Raw genomic sequence first — 26554 nt, 5'->3', positions numbered from 1 at the left:
AAAAAAAAAAAAAAAAAAGCAACAGGGTCCAGTAGTTGCCTCAGGTTAATCAGGCTTAAACTCAAACCCTCGTGACTGCCAAGTGCCCTGCTGCCCGGGATCCCAAAGTAAGGGGGTGGTGGTGGTGGTGGTGGAAGGCCAGGAAGATGCTGTAGTGGTTTCTAATAAACACCTCTAGAACATGTGAGATCATGAGCTTAATCTCTAGTGCTGCTGGATCTCACCATGAGTATGGGGGTGGGGTGACGACAAACTGGAGAAGCATGAAAAATTAATGCTAAAGCAAACAAGACACTTAAGTTTAACAACTCACTAATATGCAGTCAGGGACCTGCGAGCTATCTTCTGTAGTGCAATCATCTAAAAGGAACAAAAACCTGTCTTCCAGTTTCCTGGGCCTAAATCAACAGTTGAGTCTAATTTACAAATCACACACATTTAAATATAAAACTTATCATTTTAATCAAAAATATGCATAAATGGTTACATCAACTTACCAACATAAAAGAGTTAAGATTTCCTTTAGTTGTTGACTAAAGCATCATATTCTAAACCATTTCTTTCATTCTACCTTTGTGAAGAAATTATTTCTAGGTAGGAAGTAATTCTGACAACACAGACAACACAGAATGTGTTTGTGCTGTCAAATTCCAAAGATGAAGGTGAAGAAAGGTCACAGAACAATTTTAACGTGTATTAGTTCACCTTAGAAAATATTCCCTGTTCTCAGGAGCTCTCTAACAAAATGAAATTGGACAGATTTTTTAACACCTAAATATCTTGAAATAAAAAAAAAAAAATCTTGAAATCAAACAATCAGGAGAGCTTCGAATCTAATTTGTAAAAACTTACCAAAGGAAAAAAGGTATGATGACCACAAAGTTGTATAATCAAGTGAACACACACAATTATAATGTAGTAAGGCACTAAATAATGATGAAGTCAAAAGAATTTGAACTTTATAAAAGAATAAGAACAAAATATTTTCTAAATAATAGAAGTCGTAACAAGAATACATGCTACTCATTTTACATGTTAAGAAATCACACCTAAAGCTGAAGAGTCAGAAGACACAATGTAAGTTACTTATCAATATGACAATAAAAGATCCAAACAGAAAGTTGAAAGAGGTTTGAACTGTGAGTTGGATGAAAACAACATAGGAAAGAAATTGTTCTTTTAAAAACAAGTTTTCTATCTGATATTAAAGATTTCACATAAGCAATTTTAAAAAAAGTCTGCTCATACTTCTAACTTTGCTGGAAGATAAATAGCCTGCCACCAAGTTGTTTTTGATTTAAAAGGAAATCTTAAGAGTATCAATGTCTACATAACAGAGAATGCAGTGTAACAAATCCTATATGAAGAGTTAGATGTAGGTTATCAGTATTAGGGATTAACTAATTTGCAACAAATCTGTGAAAAATCACTTACTTTTTACTGTTTTTTTGTTTGTTTGTTTGTTTTTGTTTTTTTTGGCCACACTCAGTGGTGCTCAGGGGTTACTACTCTTGGCTGTCTGCTCAGAAATAGCTCCTGGCAGGCACGGGGGACCATATGGGACACCGGGATTCGAACCAACCACCTTTGGTCCTGGATTGGCTGCTTGCAAGGCAAACGCCGCTGTGCTATCTCTCCGGGCCCACTTTTTACTGTTTTATTTTATTTTATTTTATTTTTTATTTTTTGGTTTTTGGGCCACACCCATTTGATGCTCAGGGGTTACTCCCGGCTATGTGCTCAGAAATCGCCTCTGGCTTTGGGGGACCATATGGGACACCGGGGGATCGAACCGCGGTCCGTCCTACGCTAGCGCTTGCAAGGCAGACACCTTACCTATAGCGCCACCTTCCCGGCCCCTTTACTGTTTTAAAATAAACATGTTTTAAGTATTCCACTCTTTGGGAATTACAATTACAATTATATTACAATCATTTTATATTTTTATAATATTAACATTCACTATGAATTCATGATGACTGTTATCGTGAATGAAATTTTCTTTTCTTTCTTTCTTTTTTTTTTTGGTGTTTGGGTCACACCCGGTAATGCTCAGGGGTTACTCCTGGCTCCACACTCAGAAATCGCTCCTGGCAGGCACAGGGGACCATATGGGATGCCAGGATTTGAACCAACGACCTTCTGCATGAAAGGCAAATACCCTACCTCCATGCTATGTCTCCGGCCGAATGAAATTTCAATGGTTTACTGTCATGTATTCAAATCTCAATGTTCCATTCTTTTAATACTTAAAAGTATTATTAAGCATACTGAAACAATTGAACTCTATTATCTGACATGCACAATAATAAACTGATGATACCTAAAAAAAAAAAAAGAGTATTCCACTCTTCTATTATTGTTTTGTTTGTTTTTGGGCCACACCGGCACCACAACAGGTGGCAATCAGGGCTTACTCCTGGCTCTGCACTCAGAGATCACTCCTGGCAGGCTCGGGGGACCATATGAGATTCCAGGCCCCGTCCTGCGTTGGCCTTGTGCAAGGCAAAATACCCTACTACTGTGCTATCACTCTGGTCCCTCCATTACTATATTTTTACTAAAGTATATGCTGAGAAAAGTGGGAACAAAAAAGAGAAATTAGACAACCAATGCAAAAAACAGTTGGTAGTCATACAGCAGTTTAGAATTTCTCTCTTGGGGCCGAAGAGACAGCATGGAGGTAAGGCATTTGCCTTGCATGCAGAAGGACGATGGCTCAAATTCCGGCATCCCATATGGTCCTCCAAGCCTGCCAGTAGCAATTTCTGAGCATAGAGCCAGGAGTAACACCTGAGCGCTGCTGGGTGTGATCCAAAATCCAAAAACCAAAAACCAACGAAAAAAAAAGAATTTCTCTCTTAGGGGAGAGGATTGAGGGGAGGGCAGGAGGGAAATGGGAGAAATTAGTGGCAGGAAATTTGTTCTGGTGAAGGATATAGGACATTGTATGATTGAAACTAAATCATGTACAACTTTGTAACTGCATTATCTCACAGTAATTCAATTAAAGAACTTATTAAAAAATAATCAAAAAGAGGGCCGGGCGGTGGCGCTGGAGGTAAGGTGCCTGCCTTGCCTGCGCTAGCCTAGGACGGACCGCGGTTCGATCCCCCGGCGTCCCATACTGTCCCCCAAGAAGCCAGGAGCAACTTCTGAGCGCATAGCCAGGAGTAACCCCTGAGCGTCACAGGGTGTGGCCCCCAAAAAAAAAATAATCAAAAGGTATTAAAAAATAGAAAAGAGGGCCAGAGAGATAGCATGGAGGTAGGGCATTTGCCTTGCATGCAAAAGGGCATTGATTCAAATTCCAGCATCCTATATGGTCCCCTGAGCCTGCCAGTAGCAATTTCTGAGCGTAGAGAGTGTAGAGCCAGGAGTAATCCATGAGTGCTGCGACATGTGACCCAAAAATTTAAAAATAAAAATTGTTTTTCTCTCTAAACATATGCAAGAGGAAAAAAAAATCCTCAGTTATAATAATGCATTTAATACAAGAACATACTACAGGTGACCATTATGCCCTTGGGTGAAAATCAGTGTGTTCATACAAATAATATAGATTATAAAAGAGCTGAATGGTACAGACCACTAGAACCACCATTGTATATGTATTAATTTGGATGATATGTAATTATCCAAAAAAACCTCTGTTAAGCAACAGATGACTATTAGATATACTACTACATTTCTAAAAACTAGGTTTTCTTTGGGGAGATGCTCAGGGCTTATTCCTGGAATTAATCCTGACAGGGCTCCGAGGACTATATGGGATGTCAAGGATCAAACTCAGGCGAGTTGTGTGCAAGTGTCCAGTCTCTAAAACCTTTCTCTTGAAGGGGGAAGGGGGTCACAACCGGCAGTACTCAGGGGTTATTTCTGGCTCTGTGCTCAGAAGTTTCTCCTGACAGGCACGGGGAACCATATGGGATGCCGGGATTTGAACCACCATCTGTTTGAATCAGCTTTGTGCAAGACAAAGGCCCTACTGCCATGCTATCTCTCTGGCCCCCTCTAAAACCTATTTCTTAAAATTGGCTATACACCTCTCTAGAGAGCTATTTAATCAAGGCAAAATTTTATTTTTCCAAACTTTCATGTAAAAGATACCTTCAATTCTCCCAGATTTTAAACCTCTCCCTCAAAAAAAAATTATTAGCAAGCTTACAACCTACTAATAGACAAAATCACTAAGTTTATACAATCTTAAAATGATAAACAGTAAGGCAAACATTTTATTAATAAAATTGCTTGGATACATAGAATACTTGTAAATTAAAACAGAATTTAAAAATCTCAGTCTAACCTAAATAACTTTATAGTATTTGCAATTAGAACATAAACTTTAAAAAGCAATTTATGATACTGCAGTCACAGGACAGCATGGAGCTAAGCAATCGCCAGATATGCTAAAATCCACAAGACATTCTAAAATACTGATGTTAACCACAAATAGTTTAAGCTAGAAAAGAAAAAAGTAAATGCTTAGCAAATAAGAAAAGTAAAATACAAGTTAATCCTTCAAATTACCTTGCTTCAAGAATTGGCTGAATATCATTTACTAGTTGACTAGTATGACCAAATTCATCCTGAAATTCCAGAGGGATATTGAATGGGACTCCAACACGAAAAGGAGAATCCAGAAGACCAAATGAAAATTTCTCTGGCTTACCCTCTTTAAAAAAAAAAAAAAAAATGTTTTTTCACTGTAGGTTACCACTTATATATATGGGAAACTTGACTATAATGAAGGTGGCATTTTAAAACCTATTTAAGAAGTCTATGATCCACTTGAGAAAATAATGAAATCAGATTTTTATCTCACAACATTCATAAAAATAAAATACCAAAGGTAGTGATAACTTTTTAACAAGCTGATGCTAGCATATGCCACCAGTGGCTCACACTTGAATGTGCTTTAATTAACAAAAATTGTAGTACCAGCATTAACATGTTAAATTATTATTATTATTAGAATAAATAATATGCTTATACTTTCAAAGTAAAAACCAAAGTAAAATACAAGATCCATTAGGCATAAAAGGATATATTTTATTGAATTTTTAGAAGTCTGACTACAAGGGCCTGGAGAGATAGTTCCAAGGACTGGAACACATGTTCTGCACAGAGCAAGCCTGGATCTAATGTCCAGTACACCATATGGCCCCCTCCAAAACTGCTGGGAACTCCCCTAAACAATGATGTAGGAGTAGCCTCTGAACACTACTAGTTACACTTCAAAACAAAACAAAATAAAAAATCAAATTAGAATGAATAAAACCAAATGAGAAGGTCTAAGTAAGAAAAATCTTAAAACAGCTGGGACAAAGAATTAAAATAAAGACTATAAAAAAAAACCACCTATATAGCAGCTATTCTCAGTAAAATCTTTAGACTAATAGTTTCATAAATCCCAAGGAAACTTCTAAAAATAAAATATTACATATGGCTCACACAAAGTACAATGCTGAGGCCTATAAGTACAAACTTTAGTAAAGCTCCAAAGTGTTTCAGATACAAAATCAACCTCGAGAACTATAAAAATGAGCACAGCAAGTGAATAGTTTTCACAGATTACATACAATATCCAATAAATTCTGGAAGAACCTAATTATTAAATGCATAACTTAACTTTCAACAATATATAGGACTGACTAGGTCAGAGTGTGAGGAAACTCAAACTATTCTCAATTTGCTGGTAAAGGTGGCCTGTTTCAACTTTTGGGTGGACAATTTGATAATAGATTTAAAATTGTAGAGAAAAAAAAAATAGAACAGTAACATAATTTGAATTCTGGGGAAAAAAACTGCCAAGAAAATAATGGCAGTAGTCAGGAATCTTAACTCTCATTTTCAATGTAAATCAATAACCATTTCAATTAATACTAATTAATATCCAGAAGTCCTAGGAATAGATAGGATCAAATTGAAGAAAAGAGAATTGGTGAGGTCTGTTTCAGCTTCCAAGATTCCTCAATCCAATAATAGAGCCTACTATTTTCCTTCTCCTCTGCAAGCAATAGATGTTTATTCATTTATTTTTTAAGAGAATAGTTTTTTTTCTCAGAAGTTTTTTTCTCTGAGAGAGGTAAAGAGGTAGGTCTAAGAAATAAGAGAAACAAGCACCACAGTAAAATGGTCTATATGAATTTGAAAGTCAAGGACAAGACAATATATTAAATGTATATTTACCCAATTTGGATCCTCAAATTTTGGCAGCCAGATAAATTTACCCTCCTAATAGGAAAGTCTGAATTACAGGCAATCTAAATAACAGCATCTTATGTCATATCTCACCAAGTAAAAGCCTTCAAATGTACTATTAATTGTGAATAAATCACTCCTCATGTGCAAGCATTTAAATAAAAATTAAATCAGAGTTAAAAAGAAAAAGAGGGGGGCCAGAGAGATAGCAAGGAGGTAAGGCATTTGCCTTTTATGCAGAAGGTCATCGGTTCAAATCCCGACATCCCATATGGTTTCCTGAGCCTGCCAGGAGCGATTTCTGAGCGTGAGGCCAGTAGTAACCCCTGAGTGCTGCCGGGTGTGACCCAAAAACCAAAAACCAAAAACCAAAAAAAAAAAAAAAGAGGACATAAAATGAAGCTAAGAATGTCAGGGAAATCATGATTATTAAATAGGTAGGCTCAAATATTAAAAATAAGACTAAACTAAATAAAAATGGAACAATAAAACCAAAAAATTATCACAGAGAGAAGAGCTTTAGTAAAAATTTTCATAGAACTTTAGAGAAAAATTAAAGGAAATAACAGAAACTGAACAATATATACTTCAAACAAGTGGATACTAACTGGGAAAAGGGAAAACTGAAGGAAAATGAATGAAGGCAGACAAGAGGATTCATAGGAAAAGGTGAGAAATCAGATCAACTTTAGACTTTATGAACTTTTTTTTAATGGAAACTGAAAAGTTACCGTATTTTTCGTACCATAAAATGCACTCCCCCACCCACCCCTTCAAGTGCATGTTATGGACCAAATGCTGCCTGACGATGAAGCCTGAGTGCAGGGGAAGAGAGCATCTAGATTCTAGAACCTCTCTTATGGTCAGGTGCATCTTTTAGAGCAAAAAAAAGAGTATGCCTTTAAAAAACTCTAGGATAATGGTGAGCTCACCACTATCATTTAACATACTACTGAAGTCCTAATCTTTGCAAGAAAAAAAGAAATGAAAGGAACCCAAACTGGAAAATAAACAATCAGTCTGCAGATGATATATATAGAGAAAAATCTAAAAGCTACACACAAACACACTCACACAAAATAAACTAGAAATAGAAAGAATGAAATAATTATTAGTCAAGTGCAGGCAACAACATCAAATATGCAACTCTGCTGTATTTCCATATGTAAATAACCAACCAGAAAGGAAATTACAATTCCCACTACAATTTTATGCACCCCCCACAAAAAACCAAAAACCCTGAGTACCTAGAAATCACCAAAGGAGGTATAAGACACGTAGAAAACTAAGTCATTGTTCAAAAACTAGAAGACACATAGAAGTGGAAAAATATTCCATGTTCAGGGATCAGAGAATTAGCATTTTAATGTGAGCATCCTATCAAATCATTATACAAATTCAATGTAATCCCAACCAATTTCAATAGAGTTCATCTGACAGAGAACAAGTACTAGCAACATTGTAAAAAAAAAAAAAAAAAAAAAGACAAGAAAAAGTAATTCTGTGAAAAAGAAGCTGGGACTTGTGTGAGTTAGTCCTTAAACACAACTAGCTTGTTTCTTTTGTTTGTTTGTTTGTTTGTTTGTTTTGGGGCCATACCCGGCGGTGCTCAGGAGTTACTCCTGGCTGTCTGCTCAGAAATAGCTCCTGGCAGGCACGGGGGACCATATGGGACACCGAGATTCAAACCAACCACCTTTGGTCCTGGATCGGCTGCTTGCAAGGCAAATGCTGCTGTGCTATTTCTCTGGGCCCAACTAGCTTGTTTCTAAGTCTCTTGGCTTGCTCCTTTCACTTTGAAGAAGCCTGTGTTCTCCCTTGAGCATGTAGTTCCTCTCTCCTTTCCTATCTTGCCTTATCATTAACACCACTAACAATACCAACACCACCAACACCACCCCCAAAAGAAAAGAAAAGGGAGGTATCAAATTCCCCAGCTTTAGATATTATAAAGTTGCAGTCCACAAAGCCAGTGTGAGGGGAGGTATAAGAAGAAAGCAACAGAAAGAATCCAGTGGATAAGTTGGAGGGACACCAGCACGCTAATCTACAGTGGGCAACATAAGCACCACCAAAACATGCAAACATTTACACTTGAAGTCAATTTTAAAAACATGTTTTTATGATAGATTCTTTTTACCTTAAGTCCTGCACTATTTAATTAGAAATATCAAGAGAGAAAAATTATACAGCCATTTTCAGATCAAGATGGCTACACAATTGACCAAATACCTCCTATTGTACTATCTAGTTCCTCTTGACTTAAAACACTTCCTTAGCATTGTTATATATATATTAGTGTTTTGCTTACCTTTAACAGAAAATTTAATTGCTTTAGATGGTAACGGTCTTCCTGCATAAGTGTCTGCATTACTTTCATTCAATACAACTTGCAATTTCAATGTATAATTCCCCAACTTTTGAATATTTTCTAGACAAATTGGAAAATTAAAAAGCAAGTCAACATAATACTGATACAATGTAATAATGCTATTTTAACAGTATAATGACTCACCCATTTTTTTAAACCAGTAAGGCCATTTTCCTCCATGTTGACTAATATGTGAAATTATTTCTTTATTTCCATTTGAAGCTTAAGAAAAAGAAACATATCTTGAGAAACAATACATAACAAATGCAAGAAATGTCACACAGGCATCATAAAGTATTTCCTGAACTATTATGGTTTGGAATCACACCTGATGACTCAGGGCTCACTTTTGACCCTGCACTCAGGAATCATTTGAGGCCTTATGGGATGCCAGAGAGGTCAACCCCTATGAAGCAAGCATCTTATCCACTATATTTATCCCCTCTGACCCTCCTTTACTATTTTTTATTTTTAATATTTAAACACTTCCAAAAATCTTAAACTCAAATTGCAGCGCATGTGCTAATTTATTAGTATGTTTGAGGCCCTGTGTTCAATTCTTTTTTTTTTTTTTTTTTTTTGGTTTGGTTTTTGAGTCACACCTGCCAGTGCTCAGGGGTTACTCCTGGCTCCAGACTCAGAAATCGCTCCTGGCAGGCTCAGGGGAGATATGGGATGCCGGGACTCGAACCAATGACTTTCTGTATGAAAGACAAACACACCTTACCTCCACGCTATCTCTCCAGTCCCCTGTGTTCAATTCTTACACTGCATGGCCTATTAAGTCCAACCAGGTATATCCTGGAGGTTTCTGAAGACTGATTCCCATTAAAAAAACAAACAACAAAACAAACATACAAGTGACAGCATGATAAAAAATTTACTCATTGAGCTCAGAAGTTAAATCTTTCTAGTTTTATTGTAGGATCACATAGTAATGTTCCAGACTTACTTTTTTTTTTTTTTGGTTTTTTTTTTTGGGCCACACCCATTTGACGCTCAGGGGTTACTCCTGGCTATGCACTCAGAAATTGCCCCTGGCTTGGGGGGACCACATGGGACGCCGGGGGATCGAACCGTGATCCTTCCTTGGCTAGCGCTTGCAAGGCAGACACCTTACCTCTAGCGCCACCTTCCCGGCCCCAAGACTTACTTCTTGATCTGGGCTCAAAGATCACTCCTGGTGGTACATAGGGAACAATATGGAATGCCAGGGATTGAACCCGAGTTGAAAATGTGCAAGACAAAAACCCACTATACTATCGCTCCAACTCCTCACTGGGCTCATAAAAACTCTGCATTTTAGTTATTAAAGATTCATCTTTAAATAGCCTACCTGGTACAAGCAAAAGAAAATGGACAAACATACACTTTAAAATGAAGTGTATATTCCAGATAAAACGAAAACTAATTTTTATATCCTGACAACAGATTGATAGTTACTAAAGAGGAAGAAAGGGGACTGCAGATGATGGAGTTGACATTTTTGATTAGATACTAGCAGATGGTAACAAGGCCTTTATGTAAAATTTTTCAAGGAAGGTATGAGGTTGTACACCTGGCACAGTCCTATCAAATAAAGTAGCTTCATTAATTGAATATTCATATATAAAACATATAGAAATATTTTTAGAGATGAACTAAAGGTTCAACAACCACACCAAAAAATAAAAAAGACACATGGCAAGTGTATCAAAGAGTAAAATAGGTTTTAGCTGATCTAATTTGACACCTGCTAAGCAATTTTCATATTGTCTTTTATAAAAAAGATCCGAATATAGAACCAATGTATGTGCATTGATATAGATAGATTCCAAGTACCACCAACAGTTGCAGCTCTAGAGGCCCCAAAGCACCAGGTATGGTCCAGGTAGACCCTAGCCAAAGGCCTTACCAGCATCACATCTCTGGGCCCCAAGGCCCATTAAGCTCCATTTGAAAGGCTACAAAAGCCCAAATATTCAAACACTCTTAAAATTTCTCACTATCCAAATCCATTGTGTCTATTATATTTCTGAGTCATCAATGATTACATGAAGATAGTAAAATTTCACTAAACAGTCACAAACAAAACTAAATAGTCCAATAAGTTTGCATACTTACAATGCAATATAACTTTTAGTTCAACCAGGAGTTTCTTTGATCCCCCTCCGTGACTTGTTCCTGGAAGCTTTTGCATTGTTTCCCCTTTTTTATTCAATATTTCAATTCGTAAAGCACCTATTAAGTTAAAAGGAAAATGTTTTGGTTTCAAAGAATATGAGGACTCTATTAGACTTTCACATTACCTTACATTTTAAGTTTTAGAGCCTTTTATGTATGAAAAGACAGTTTTTTTTTAAATATATATTAAGAGAAAACATACCAATAGGGGTTCCAGCAGGTCTGGTTTCATTTGGCACTAATTCATCTCCCTCAGGCCAAGTTATGGACAATCTATCAGGGAGCCTAATTGAAAATCATATTGTTTGATAAGTTGTGTTAATTATAATCTTAATTAAAAATATAAGTTATTAGAAACTAAAAAAGTGAGTTAACATTAGCATATATAATAAACACCATAGAAAGTTTAATATTTATTTCTGATGTACTCTGAAAAACATGATCTATGTGATTAATAACCTAAGTCCACAGAGACACTGCCTGGCTCTAAAAGAGTAAAGCAAAATCATTTTAGTATTAATAAACAGGAATTACCTAAATTTCTGTGATTTTTCTATCCATTAATAGCACAAATATACTTTGAGGAATAGGAATGTGTGTAAGAATAGAATTTCTGGAGGCCAGCATGGTGGCACTAGAGTTAAGGTGTCTCTGCCTTGCCAGCACTAGCCTAGGACGGACTGAGTTTCGATCCCCCAGCGTCCCATATGGTCCCCCAAGCCAGAAGCGACTTCTGAGAGCACAGCCAGGAGTAATCCCTGCGTGCTACCAGGTGCGGCCCAAAAACCAAAAACCAAAAAAAAAAAAAAAAAAAAAAACAATAGAATTTCTGGTAAGCATGTTTAAAAAAATTAAAAGTAATTTGCATATTTTTATTTATTTATTTATTTGTTTTGGTTTTTGGACCACACCCAGTGATGCTCAGGGGTTACTCCTGGCTATGCGCTCAGAAGTCGCTCCTGGCTTGGGGGACCATATGGGTCGGCAGGGGATCAAACAGCGGTCCGTCCAAGGCTAGCACAGGCAAGGCAGGCACCTTACCTCTAGCGCCACCGCCCGGCCCCTAATTTGCATATTTTTGTTTTGTGGTTCAAATCCCAGCATCCCATATGGTCCCCCGAGCTTGCCAGAAGTGATAGTCAGGAGTGACCCCTGAGCACTGCTGGGTGTAACCCAAAAACCAAAAAATAAATAAATAAATAAAATAAAAAAAAAATAAGGGTTGAAGAGATAGCATGGAGGTAAGGTGTTTGCCTTTCATGCAGGACGGTGGTTTGAATCCCGTTCCCTGTGCCTGCCAGGAGCCTTTTCTGAGCGTAGAGCCAGGAGTAACCCCTGAGCACAGCCAGGTGTGACCCAAAAACCAAAAAAAAAAAAAAATTTTTAAGACAGGATTTCATGGGGGCCAGGCGGTGGCGCTGGAGGTAAAGTGCCTGCCTTGCCTACGCTAGCCTAGGACGGACCACGGTTCGATTCCCCGGTGTCCCATATGGTCCCCCAAGCCAGGAGCGACTTCTGAGCACATAGCCAGGAGTAACCCCTGAGCGTCACAGGGTGTGGCCCAAAAAAACAAAAAAAAAAAAAAAAAAAGACAGGATTTCATAACTAGAATTATCTATTTTATTAACAACACATGTGTCACAATATATACTCTATGCTATAAATCCCTTATTGAAAGGGTAATGGTTTGCTCAAGAAGTTAAAAGCACAAAGATTTTCCTTTTGACTTTGTTACACCTTCGTTGACCTTACCCAGCAGTGCACTGGTGTTAGTCCTGGCTCTGCACTCAGGAATTACTTTTGGCAGTGCTCAGGAGATCATATGAGGTGCACAATATCAAAGCTGGGTCAGCCATGTGCAAGGCAAGCACCCTACTCAACTGTGCTATCTCTCCTGTCCCCTTATTTTTTTTGGGGGGGGGCCACACCCAGTAACGCTCAGGGGTTACTCCTGGCTATGCGCTCAGAAGTTGCTCCTGGCTTGGGGGACCATATAGGACACCGGGGAATCGAACCGCGGTCCGTCCAAGGCTAGCGCAGGCAAGGCAGGCACCTTACCTTTAGCGCCACCGCCTGGCCCCCCCTTATTTATTTTTTACTGTTTACGAAGCTAATTTACTTTTGGGAATAAACAGACTAGGAGGTATTATTATGAAGGTACTAAACACATAAAGGAAATATAGGCTTCCCCATTAGTCTTTTGAGGTATTCTTGTGGAGGTCCCATCCCCTTACTTTTGTCCTGCATCTTGAAAATGTGACTTACCTTGCCATTTCATCTTCTACATATTTTTTAACAGTTTTCTCTGCAACTGTCCTATCCAGTTTTGCAATTGGAACGGTTTTTATTTCATCATATAGTGCTTGAGGCTCCTGAATAAATTTATAAGAACATTTCAAAGACTAGTCAAAATTAGCTGCAAATGAAGCATTCATTTCTTCCAATATGTATTACCCAAGCACATAAATTCTAATAGATACTATTGGTCATACAATATTCTCATTTTCATGTAACCTTTTAAACTCTAATTAAAATATAAGCAAATGTTAAAAGCATAGCATAAGAATTAAAAATAATTTTGGAGTCATTCTTTCTAAAGATAAGGTTCTAGCTCCAATGTGTACTGGTTATGGTCCAAGAAGGAAATGTATGCTTTTAAAAAGTATTGTGATGGGCCCGGAGAGATAGCACAGCGGCGTTTGCCTTGCAAGCAGCCGATCCAGGACCAAAGGTGATTGGTTCGAATCCCGGTGTCCCACATGGCCCCCTGTGCCTGCCAGGAGATATTTCTGAGCAGACAGCCAGGAGTAACCCCTGAGCACCGCCGGGTGTGGCCCAAAAACTAAAAAAAAAAAAAAAAAGTATTGTGATAACCAAAAATAATATATGTCTTTAAAATTATGAACATTGCTGATAGTTAAGAGTATCTATAGATTTTTAACATCAGACATGAAACATAAAGACCCAATGCTAAAACAACTTTATCCTGAGTCGAATGAAACCAAATTATAAAATATTGTATATTCAATATTTAAGCAAAAAACGGTACCATGAAATTGCAATATTTAAAAAATGTTTCTGCCTAGGGGCCAGAGCTGTGGCACGGAGAGGTAAGGCATCTGCCTTGCATGTGCTAGCCTAGACGGACCATGATTCAATCCCCGGGCGTCCCATATTGTCCCCCAAGCCAGGAGCGATTTCTAAGCTAATAGCCAGGAGTAACACCTGAGCGTCACTGAGGCCCCAAAACAAAACAAAACAAAACAAAAAATGTTTCTGCCTTACCATTGCAATTTGAACTTCTCCTCCAGTGGCATATACTTCTCCATCATGATCACCATAAAGAAAAAATTTTACTATGCTTCCATAAAAGAGGGGAAGTGTCTTGATTGTCTTGACCTAATATTTAGGTTTTAAAAGACATTAGGGTTAACATTTACTAAAAGAAACATCATAATCACAGAACTATTTCAGTATTCTTAGAAACTAATGAAGATGGGTGCATGCTGGGAACAGGGGTGGTGGGAGGACAACATTGGTGGTGGGAATGCCCTTGATTCAATGTCACTATGTACCTAAAATATTACTGTGAAAGATTTGTAATCCACGTTGGTCAAAATAAAATTCATTAAAAAAAATAATGAAGATAGCACTGTAGTATTCTAGTAGTTAAGTGTGCCAAGTTCACTAATTTAAAAATATTTTTACATTTACTGTGGTTTGAGTAAGATAGTTAAAATATTGTCTTTTATAATATTACAGTATATGTACCACACCTTCACCATCATCAAAATTCCCAAAACCCTTTATCACTGTCTTTATATCATGTTCAGTTGGCTCTTCCCCCATCTGTCCTCAAATCTTCGTAATCAGTTCTCTGTAATCAAGTCAAGGTTTATAATCATTGATGTTTGGCTTGTTTCTCTACATAACTGAGATAAAAAGAGTATATGGTATCTGTTCTTCTCACTAACAACGATACCTTTCAGTTCCATTCCAAGTACACTAAATTAGAATTTATCATCTCTTATAGTTGTGTAATATCCACTGTGTGCATATATATAGATAAGTATAGATATATACATAATGCAACATTCATCTGTTTTTGGACATTTTGGTTATTTCCATATTTGAGCTATTATAAAAAATACAGTGATGAACATATCTTTTCAAATTAATGTTTTTGTACTCTTAGAACAGATACCAAAAAGTAGAATTGCTGGGGTACATGGAAACACTAGGTTTTTGGGTCACACCTGGCAGCATTCAGGGGTTACTCCTGGCTCTATGCTCAGAAATCACTCCTGGCAAGATCAGGGGACCATATGGCCATATGGGATGCCAGGATTCAAACCACTGACCTTCTGCATGAAAGGCAAACGCCTTACTTTCATGCTCTCTCCGGCCCCAACTTATGCTTACTTTTATGAGAAGGCACCATACTGTTTTCCAGAGGCTAACGCAGAAAACATTCTCACTAACAATTATACACAGGTTCCTTTTCACCTCATCCCTGCCAACACTAAATTTTAATTTTTACAACCTTTGATTCGGTTAATAGATGCCATCCTCACTTGTTTGAGAGTATCTCATCACTGATTTAGTTTTCCAGATTTCTTTTTTTTTTTTTTTTTTTTGGTTTTTGGGCCACACCCTGTGAGGCTCAGGGATTACTCCTGGCTATGCGCTCAGAAGTTGCTCCTGGCTTCTTAGGGGACCATATGGGACGCCGGAGGATCAAACCGAGGTCCGTCCTAGGCTAGCGCAGGCAAGGCAGGCACCTTACCTCCAGCGCCACCGCCCAGCCCCAGTTTTCCAGATTTCAAGTGATAAGAACTTCATGTGTTGACTGGCTATATTTGTGTGTCCTCTTTGGGAAAAATGTTCATTTCCTCTCTACATTTATTTTATTTATTTTTTGGGTCACACCCGGCAGCGCACAGGAGTCACTCCTGGCTCCATGCTCAGAAATCGCTCCTGGCAGGCTCGGGGAACCATGTGGGATGCTGGATTTGAACTACCATCCTTCTGCATGAAAGGCAAACACTCTAACTCCATGCTATCTCTCTGGCCCCTCTCCATTTTTTAATGAGGGTATTATTTTGTGTTGTTAAGCTTTGTGAGTACAGCCTATCATAGATAACATGCACTTTATCCTTTATTGGCAGATAACACATCCTTCAGCAGAAATAGGCACAAATAATGCATATTGTTTTTATTGTTAAGTTTTGTGAATACTGCATATATCAGATAGCAAGCATGTCCTTTATCCTATATCCATTGATAACATGTCTTACTGGCAAATTAGGCACAAATATTTTCTCTCCTTCAACAGGGGTCTTTTAGCCTAAGATTCTTTTGTTATGAAAAACCATTTTAGTTTTGTAAGTCCCCATTTGTTTATTTTTTTTATTTTATTTATATATATATTTATTTTATTTATATTTGTTTATTTGACATCTTTGCTAATAGAGCAAAACCACTGATGACACTTATAAAAGCTATCTATTCCAGAAAGCTCTAAGGTTACCAAAGTCTTCATATAAAAATGTCACAGCAGGGGCCAGTGAGGTGGCGCTAGAGGTAAGGTGTCTGCCTTGCAAGTGCTAGCCAAGGAAGGACCGCGGTTCGATCCCCTGGCGTCCCACATGGTCCCCCCAAGCCAGGGGCAATTTCTGAGTGCTTAGCCAGGAGTAACCCCTGAGCATCAAATGGGTGTGGCCGGAAAAAAAAAAAGTCATAGCAGTGGAGAATTTTCGATTCAAATAATCTTCACATTGTATCAAAAACCACTAAAGTGCCTCAATCCTTTTTTCTCCATAAAGATCTTGCTTTTAGATTAAATTAACATATGCTGTTCAGTTTAAGTCTTTCAAACATATTGACTCAAAATTTCCCTAATATGCTCCTCTGTATTTGGACAAAAAAGCTAATTTCCATTAGTCTCATTCAGAAAGTCCCAAGAATTGTAGATCTTATGCCTAATCTAATCTACCTTACTCATTTCATTTCCGAACTATTCATCTTCAAATGCTTATTCTACCTGATATGGTAAGTCCACTCTATTGCATACTATTTCCCTGTACTTCCTTACATCTTTGCATTTTAGATGACCTTCTCTGAGAAAGCAACAGATAACTCTTCAATCATCTGAACTCAAGGACATTATATTTCCCTTTATCTCTCACTAGATTAGAACCTTCATTCTCCTAAATTCTTTGTGGCTTAGGTGCATAAGGCCAAGCCTCTCCCTCTTCTAAGTTACCTACAAAATGCTACCAGCTTTTGTAAAAATTTCAAGATTTAAAATTTCATTTAAAAAGGGGACAAAGTGTTAGCACAGTGGGTAGGACAGTTTCCTCGCACACAGTCTCTACCCTTGTTCGATCCCTGGCATCCTCTATGGTTCCCATAGACTGCCAGGAGTGATTTCTGAACACAGAGCAGGAGTAACCCCTGAGCACTGCTGGATATACACCCCCCCCCAAAAAAAAAAAAACTTTTTATTTAAAGAAATTTATTATTTTCTTTTTTTTTTTTTTTTTTTTTTTGTGGTTTTTGGGTCACTCCCGGCAGTGCTCAGGGGTTACTCCTGGCTCCATGCTCAGAAATTGCTCCTGGCAGGCACGGGGGACCATATGGGACGCTGGGATTCGAACCGATGACCTCTTGCATGAAAGGTAAACGCCTTACCTCCATGCTATCTCTCCAGCCCCGAAATTTATTATTTTCTTTCTTCTCCCAGCTATAAGTAAAATACTTTCCTGCTCTAAACTGTTACAATATGATTTGTCCTCTTTTCATAGTACTTTTTCTCTTCTATTATTTGTTTTTATATTTGTTGTATTTACATTTTAAATAAATTGTATTTATATTTGTTTTATAGGTTATCTATACTTGAGGACTGTAATATCCATAAAAAGTACATCTACCAGACTGCAATACTCAGCAGATATTAAGTAAAAATATACCAGCTTATTACTTCACTATTACATTGGGGGTTGGAGGCTTGGGGAGTCAAATCTAGTGGTGCTCAGGAGTTATTCTGGGCTCTGCACATCAGAATCAATCTTGGTCGAGTTTGGGGCACCATATATATGGGTACTGGGTATTGAACCCGGGCAAGGCAAAAGTCCTACCTGCTGTATTATCTCTCAGTCTTTTCCATTATTATATTTTTTAAAGGCAGAGACAGAGAGCTAGTACAGAAATAAGGACACTTTTCTTATCTGTGGATGCAGCTGAGAAAATGGTTGGAATCTTGGTGATGTGAATGGTACACCAAGCATCTAGAAATGGCCCCTGTTCATAGAGCAAGGAGTGGCCCCTCAGCACTACCAAGTAGTGTTACCACCTCAAAGGAAAACTGAGTAAGCCTTAGTGTAAAGAAACAATTAAAGCCTTGCTAATTAAGGAGCCAGAGTGATAGTGCAGTGGTAGGGCATTTGCCTTGCATGTGGCTGACCCAGAGCAAACCTCAGTTTGATCCCTGGAATCCTATATGGTTCCCCACTATATGGTTTCTGAGTGCATAGCCAGGAGTAACCCTGAGCGTCACCGGGTGTGGCCCCAAAACAAAACAAGACAAAAATTAAGTAAAGTCAGAATGAGTTTTTCATTCGTTCCTAACTCCTGAGAAGTCAATAAAATGCACTAATTTAGACTGCTATTAAGTTAGCATACATCTGACTCAGTTTCAAATGCTACTGAAAATAAAATCTAAGCCTTTACACCTACCAGTTGTCCTGCTTTGTATATTTTTCCATCCCACTCTATTGCAGAGTATGTTGCCCAGGGACCCTGTTTTTTAGAAGGAAGATCAGGACGTGTAATTGTTCCTTTAAAAAGTGTAAATTTTATTTGTTTGTCATATTTTTCATGACAATCCTTCAGCCATAAAGCAAATTCTCTGTCAATTTTCATTCGCTGTTCCTGTAAAAATTTAAAGGTATATGAAATATAGCACTAGGAAATAACAAACAATTGTCATTAAATCCAACATATCTCACACTTAAAAACCAAAAACTAAAAACTTGACTTGATCTTTTTACCTTACAAATTCATTTTCAAATAAAAGCATTGCTAGAAAAAAAAAAAATCACTGTTATCACTATCTTTAGACCACTGTCTCAATGATCAGTGCCAAGTAGAAACCTTTTCCAGGTTTAAACCATTAAAAAAAATTCTTTCAAATAAATATAAAAACGACATGCTGGCTGCCTTTAAAATAAAGAATTGGCTGGTTATAAACCATAAAAATCCCCAACAGGGAAATAAGGCTTATATACACACATATATAATAAAGTTATTAAGATGCCATGGAGTGGGCTGGAGCCAACAGCACAGTGGGTAGGACATTTTGAGCATAGAGCCAGGAATAACCCCTGAGCACTGCCAGATCTAACCAAAACAAAAACAAACAAACAAACAAACAAACAAACTAAAGTACGTGCTTTCCAGGAAGAGACAAAGTATAGAAGTTTGTATCTTTGCAACACACTTTATTCCACAATACGCCATTTTCCAAATGAAATGTAGGCAAAGTTAAAAGTTATTTCATATTAAGTTTCTGTAGCTTTCAATTAAAGGGCCACTACAACAAGAACAACAACATATAGGAGAAAGAAGATAGATAGTTCAATGGGTAGAGTGCTTGTCTGCCTTGCATGTGGTCAAGCCAAGTTGATTCCTGGGCACCCAATAAGGCAGGGGTCTCAAACTCGCGGCCCGCGTGCCATTTGTGGCCCTCCGTACAACATTTTGTGGCCCGCAGCCGGCCTTCAAATATTGCAGTATTCGCAATTATTCGCTTACTAAATAATCGCAATAAAAATCGCATTAGTAAGAAAAATATCGCATTAAAAATTCGCATACCCCAGCAGTTCTGTTTGGGGTATGCAAATGTTTAATGCGATTTTTTTTCTTATTAATGCGATTTTTTATTGCGAATATTCGGTAAGCGAATAATCGCAAATACTTTGCACCTAGCGCAGACGTCATTTCCGCTGCTTCTGCCCGCTGTCCCTTTTTTTGGTGAAATCCTTTATGCGGCCCTGCCTCACTCTGACTTTGCCTTCTGCGGCCCCCAGGTAAATTGAGAAATCCCTTATGTGACCCTGCCTCACCCCGACTTTGCCTCCTGCAGCCCCCAGGTAAATTGAGTTTGAGATCCCTGCAATAAGGTTTCCTGAGCACTACTAGGACTGATCCCTGAGCACTGCACAGGATGTTCACCTATCCACCCCCTAAATGAATACCAAAAATGGTATCATTTAAAATAAATCTTTGGGCCCGGAGAGATGGCACAGCAGTGTTTGCCTTGCAAGCAGCCGATCCAGGACCAAAGGTGGTTGGTTCGAATCCTGGTGTCCCATATGGTCCCCCGTGCCTGCCAGGAGCTATTTCTGAGCAGACAGCCAGGAGTAACCCCTGAGCACCGCTGGGTGTGACCCAAAAAGTAAAAAAAAATAATAATAATAATAATAATAAAATAAATCTTCAATACATATTTTTCAGATACCAATCCTTTCTTTTTTTCTCCCCCTTTATTCTTTGAGTGTGGGGGCCACACCCAGCTGTAATCAGGGCTTGATCTTAGCTCTATGAGTCTGTGCTCAGGGAACCTATGGAATGTCCATGATCAAATCCAGGTAGGCAACATGGAAGGCACGCATCTTACCTATCACTATCTTGTTCTATCACTCTGGTTCCCCAACTTCACTCTGAGGCAGTAAATTGTCATTGCTATTTTATAGACTGAAAAAGTATTAACTTATTAATTACATATAGGGAAGAGTGTCAATAAAATTGTTATTTCACTATAAAGATTTGTAATGTATAAAATTATTCTAAGTCAAAACTTTCAAGTTTCAACATCCATTTTTATTCAATTTTAATAAAGAATTTTAGTTATTTGGTAATCTGTGAAAGAATAGTGCTAAAGGTTAGGCAAGATGACAGTCTACAATTGAGGTATCAAAGTATTTATTAAAATAGTAAAGTTTGGGCCTGGAGAGATAGCACAGCGGCATTTGCCTTGCAAGCAGCCGATCCAGGACCAAAGGTGGTTGGTTCGAATCCTGGTCCCCCGTGCCTGCCAGGAGCTATTTCTGAGCAGACAGCCAGGAGTAACCCCTGAGCACCGCCGGGTGTGGCCCAAAAACCAAAAAAAAGTAAAGTTTTTCAGCTATGGATATTTATTATGAAAACAAAAATTTTTTAAAAAGGTAGTAAGTAGTTAGGGTGCACAAGAGCTTGTACAAGAGCTCAGCTTGCTTTCTGTCCACCATATATATGGTCCTTGAGCTTTGCTCGAAATAAAGCCTAAACATAAAGTCAAAAATAGTCCCCAAGAATTGCTTGATGAAGCCCAATAGCCAAAAAAAAAACCCCACCAAAACCAAAAGTACACACACAAAGCTGCTATAATTATGAAAATTCTGTGCAAAATAAAGTACAATTTTTCTCAATGAATAATGCTTTAAAAGTATCTTAAGTCTTTTTTAAAAAAATAAAGTAGGGTGCAGGAAAAAAGTATCTTGATCTTTTATAACTCAGAATATTAAATTATAACAAAATTAATTACACATTTAAGAACACCAGTACAATGTGGTATTGTTGTCCAGCAAATTTAAGCTCACACACAAAAAAGATCTTTCTCATGAAAAGGTAAAATCAACTTCTCAACGTCTCCTAACATTTTTTTTTTTTTGGTTTTGGGCCACACTTAGCAGCGCTCAGGGGTTACTCCTGGCTCTGCGCTAAGAAATCAATCCTGGCAGGCTTGAGGACCATATGGGATACCGGAGATCGAAACCGGGTGCATCCCGAGTTGGCCTCATGCAAAGCAAATGCCCTACCATTGCAATATCATTCTGGCCCCAAGTCCAAGGTGTTTTTGGTAGTGCTGTTTCTTAGGCAAAATGGAGTCATGCAGAGTAAAGGTTTAAGATGGCCTGCACTAATGATACACTAGTTCTATGCAACTTGTTTTTTCTATCAATCCTTTCATGTATTTTAATACTGTTTATCTTCAAAATGTTTCAGTTCTACCTTAATTTCATAATCAAAATTAGATAGGAACTAGGTTATTGATATAAAAACAAGTGTTGGATAAATTTTCTTACTTCCTTTCATCAAATGAACATGCTTCAGTGCCTTCCTTACCTATATCCAGGTCTTGAAATTAAGATTTACTAAAGATCTATCAACATTAGCCAAACATGATTAGTTACGAAATAAGTGATTTTATTTGACTTCTGGGGAATACGTAATGTTCCTAAAGAAAGTAACTATATTCTTTTGATTAGATAAGGTGAAAAACAGGTGGAATCTCCATTACTTAATATACAAAAATTTTAAATGTTCAAAAAATGTGATATTTAAAATCATACCTGTCCATTTAGAATCCGGGTAAAAAGTGTGTTCTTATCTTTCAATTTTAGTTCAAGATCCATAAAAGTCAGTTTATTTGTGCTGACCTGGAATTTGTCATTAGTGAATAACGCACCAGATATTCTATTGTAGCACTCAATTGGTGCAAGCCCTCTCTTCTTAGGAGGTGCACACCAGTCAAAACTTGAACAAAACAGAACATCATTAGTATAAAAAGTTCAGGTTGTAAGATGACAGAATTTCAGTGAAACTCAAAACTTACTCTTCCACAGATGTATATGGTATTAGCCGTCCATTCCAAAAACATTCAAAAATAGGCCTTTTACCTCTCGCTGCTTTATCAATAATGAAGCAATCATCGTCATCGTCTTCATCTTTTAATTCTAGAAAAAAGGAGGAAGTAATATAATATATAATATAGTTTATATAATTTTTGTCAGCAAGAAATCCATTTCTAAAAGTACAATATACATTTTACTTCAAAGAAATGCTGAAAAAAAAGTCACAATTTGTCCTAAAAATCTGTAAGTTAAAAATATTGAACCAGGGCCAGAGCTGTGGCACAAGCGATAGGGTGTCTGCCTTGTTGTGCGGTGCCATCCTCTAGCATCCCATATGGTCCCCAAAGCCAGGAATGATTTCTGAGCTCAGAGTAAGCCATGAGCGTCACTGGGTGTGGCCCAAAAACAAAACAAAACAAAATTCTTGAACCAACTATGGGGTATTTAAACCAAGTTCATAGAATTAGTACAAAATACAAGCGAATCAACACAAAGTACATAGTGCAGAAGAAACACATACTTAAGAGAGATATGACAAGAAACAGAATCCCCATCCTGTATCAGAGAATGACAGAGAAGACTGATAAAAGTGGGCAAGAGCAGGACCTGAGCTATAGCACAGCAATAAGGGGTTTGTTTTGCACATGGCCAACACAGGACAGACCCTGGTTCAAATCCCAGCATCCCAATGGTCCCTCGAGCCTGCCAGGAGCGACTTCTGAGCACAGAACCAGAAGTAACCACTGAGCGCTGCCGGGTGTGACCCTCAAAAAAACCAAAACCAAACAAAGAAAAAAAGTGGGCAAGGACAACAACACAACAGGTAGGCCATTGCCATGTACGCATGCAACTCAAGTTCAATCCCTGGGATCCTATATGGTCCAGAACCTATATGGTCAGGAGCGATTTTTGAGCAGAGCCAGGAATCCCTAAGCACCATCGGGTGTGGCCCCAAAATAAAAAAAAATAACAAAAATGACTGAGACTAGGGACCAGAGAGATAGCACAGCAGTAGGATGTTTGCCTTGCACGCAACAGATCCAGGACAGTGTTTTGAATCCCAGTATCCCACATGGTCCCCTGTGCCTACCAGGACCGATTCTTAGCACAGAGCAAGTGTGACCCAAAAACCAAAACCAAACCAAACCAAACCAAACCAAAAAAAAAAAAAAAAAGACTGAGATAAAAGTGACCCAGGCTGGAAAAACAGTAGGGTGTTTGCCATACAAATAACCAACCTGGTTTCGATTCCTGATAACCCCCGAAACCCACAAGGAGTGATATCCTTGTATTGTACATGGGTGTGCACAAAATTTTTTTTTAAAAAGGTAGGGTTTCTTGTTCTATGGCTATCAATCTTTGATTTAAAGTTCGTAAGTGTATCATTATTCACTATAAAAATAAAGAAATCAATAATTCACATTAAAGAATCTAGATTTGTAAACTTAGATGTTCAATCCTAGGCAGACAAGCATCATTAGGTGTGGCCTGAAAACAACAAAAATCTAAACAAAAAGTTTTAAATCTAAAGTATCTTTTTATAAATTTTTTTTTTTTTTTTGGGCCATACCCAGTGGTACTCAGGGGTTACTCCTGGCTATCTACTCAGAAATAGCTCCTGGCAGGCACGGGATGCCGGGATTCAAACCAACCACCTTAGGTCCTGGATCCGCTGCCTCAAGGCAAACACTGATGTACTATCTCTCCGGCCCCATCTTTTTATAATTTTTATGTAAAAGATAATTTTCTATAGCCAAAATTAGAAATTTTGAAAAAAAATTTAATAACTTGACTGGGGCCACAGTAATAATAGCACAGCAGGCAGGGTGTCTGCCTTGCATGCAAACGGATCCGGGTTCAAATACCAGCATCCCATATGGTCTCCTGAGGCTGCCAAGAGTAATTTAAAAGTGCAGAGCCAGGAGTATCCTTTGAGTACCACCGGTACTCAAAACAAAACAAAAAAAGACTGCATAATGTTTAAAGGCCAGACAGATAATAAAGGGGTATTATACAGCACTTGCCTTATGTGTGGATGACCTAGATTCCATCCATAGCACTACATATGGCCCCGAGTCCCACTAGGATTTATCACTAGGCACAGCTAAGAGTAAGCCCTGAGTACTAAAAGTTGTAGCCCAAAACTAAATAAAAATGAAGACTTCAGGGCGAAGAGATATTACAGCGGAAGGGTGTTGGCCTTGCACGCAGCCAAACCAGGATGGTGGTTCGAATCCCGCAAACCCATATAGTCCCCTGAGCCAGCCAGAGTGCAGAAGCAGAGCAACCCCCAGGTGTGACCGAAAAGCAAAAACAAAACAAAACAGAAAAGGTTTCCTCATAATATCTACAATAATAATGAAAAGATAATATGAAAATAATATAAAAGCTTATTATTCATAACACAGCAAAGTTTTAGTTAATAGATTTATGAGAAAATACACTATTTCAGGCTGGAGTGGTGGCACAAGCGGTAGGCAGTTTGCCTTGCCTGCGCTGACCTAGGATGGACTGCGGTTCGATCCCCCAGCATCCCATATGATCCCCCAAGCCAGGAGCAATTTCTGAGCACATAGCCAGGAGTAACCCCTTAGCATCATCAGGGTGCCCACCCCTCCCAAAAAGAAAAAACAGTATTTCTTTGAGCCAGTGTTTTATTCTTCTTTAAGTAAAAATACATATCAAGAGTTATAAAATTATAGTCTAATAAGATTTACATAAGAAAAATCTTATTACTCATCTAACACTACTAACCTATCTAAAAATCATTATATATATTTTTTTCAGTCAGTAGTGTAAGTCACAATCTCTCATTTTAAACTTAATAAAAAGAACAAACTAACATACTTGATGGAAAGCATGGATCATCCGGGTAAGTTTCTCTATCATATAAAAAAGGGTGGTATCGAATAATCCCTTCTACTATACCATCTCCTTCAACATGAGCCTTGAACTCAAAACTATCAGATGCTGTGTTTATATACAATGTCTGCATATCATCTTGTATTTCCCTTAGGTTTACAATCTTAGACGCCTTCCCCTTTTCAGACACAGAAATCTAAAATAGAAACAGAACCAAAATAATTAATTTTCACTGTCAGGTATGATCCAACCACAGAAAACATCTACTTTTACTTAGATAAGTAATCATTTAGGATAATATATATGCAATTGGTTTATGGGTGAGTTAGCTGTTGTTAAGTAGCACCTTGATAAGTAAGCAGAACAAAGCAAAGTAGAAATGAAGGGCTGGTTTGTCAAGGAGTACATTTAATTCGGTCTTTCTCGACAGAGGCAAACAGATGTTTGTGAATCATTAATATGTAGACAAAGATACTGAGAATCAAACACTCAAATGTTTTATAAATCTAAGTTCTGCTTCACCCTTGTAAGACCCCTATGAACAAATGGAAGCTATTTATGTACTTTCAGAAAAGGAAGATAAAAGTACTACAATAAACAATACTGTCAGAAATTGTTAGAGAACAGAAAAAAAATCAAAGTTTTCTTGAACATCAAATTAAAAGTCAAGAAAAGAAGAGTTGTCTAATTATCGACTGATATTTCTTATCAAAGTCACCTAAAATTGGAACGGATACCTAATCATTTGATCTTACTTCAATGTCAATATTGTTGAAAGGTCCAGCTTCTTTTGATGTCTGTTTTTCGTTTCCTTTTGGGCCATGAATATAGTAATGATAAATATGTCTAAAACAGAATATTTTATAAATGTAATGCACATAAAATTGCCATACACACATGCAAATTAATATGAATACAAATAATATAAAAATTACCATATACAAATACAAACTATACACATAAAATTACCTTATGTTAATTAGCACAACTGACTAGATGTAAGACAGACACTATTATTAAACACTTTTTACCGGGCAGTGGCGCTAGAGATAAGGTGCCTGCCTTGCCTGCGCTAGCCTAGGACAGACCGCGGTTCGATCCCCCGGCGTCCCATATGGTCCCCCAAGCCAGGAGCGACTTCTGAGCGCATACCCAGGAGTAACCCCTGAGCGTCACCGGGTGTGGCCCAAAAAAACAAAAAAACAAAAAAAAATTAGAGTCGGGCCCGGAGAGATAGCACAGCGGTGTTTGCCTTGCAAGCAGCCGATCCAGGACCAAA

General features: G+C 37.9%; 1 protein-coding gene across 1 annotated transcript in view; it reads right to left on the bottom strand.

Moving 5' to 3' along the window:
* Nucleotides 1–26554, bottom strand: part of SMCHD1 (structural maintenance of chromosomes flexible hinge domain containing 1) — a 126555-nt gene that overhangs the window by 68488 nt on the left and 31513 nt on the right. The window contains exons 9-20 of the mRNA XM_049770910.1: nt 26031–26121; nt 25261–25471; nt 22395–22515; nt 22132–22315; nt 18476–18670; nt 14024–14137; nt 13004–13110; nt 10941–11023; nt 10679–10795; nt 8720–8797; nt 8516–8635; nt 4531–4675 (exon numbers count right to left, since the gene is read on the bottom strand). Coding sequence (XP_049626867.1) covers nt 4531–4675; nt 8516–8635; nt 8720–8797; nt 10679–10795; nt 10941–11023; nt 13004–13110; nt 14024–14137; nt 18476–18670; nt 22132–22315; nt 22395–22515; nt 25261–25471; nt 26031–26121 — 1566 coding nt within the window. The remainder of the gene's footprint in view (nt 1–4530; nt 4676–8515; nt 8636–8719; nt 8798–10678; nt 10796–10940; nt 11024–13003; nt 13111–14023; nt 14138–18475; nt 18671–22131; nt 22316–22394; nt 22516–25260; nt 25472–26030; nt 26122–26554) is intronic.

This window comes from Suncus etruscus, chromosome 3, assembly GCF_024139225.1.
Source record: "Suncus etruscus isolate mSunEtr1 chromosome 3, mSunEtr1.pri.cur, whole genome shotgun sequence".
In the NCBI taxonomy this organism is placed as follows: domain Eukaryota; kingdom Metazoa; phylum Chordata; class Mammalia; order Eulipotyphla; family Soricidae; genus Suncus; species Suncus etruscus.
The sequence above is the reverse complement of the archived record's forward strand: the minus strand, read 5'-3'. Positions and strand labels throughout refer to the sequence as shown.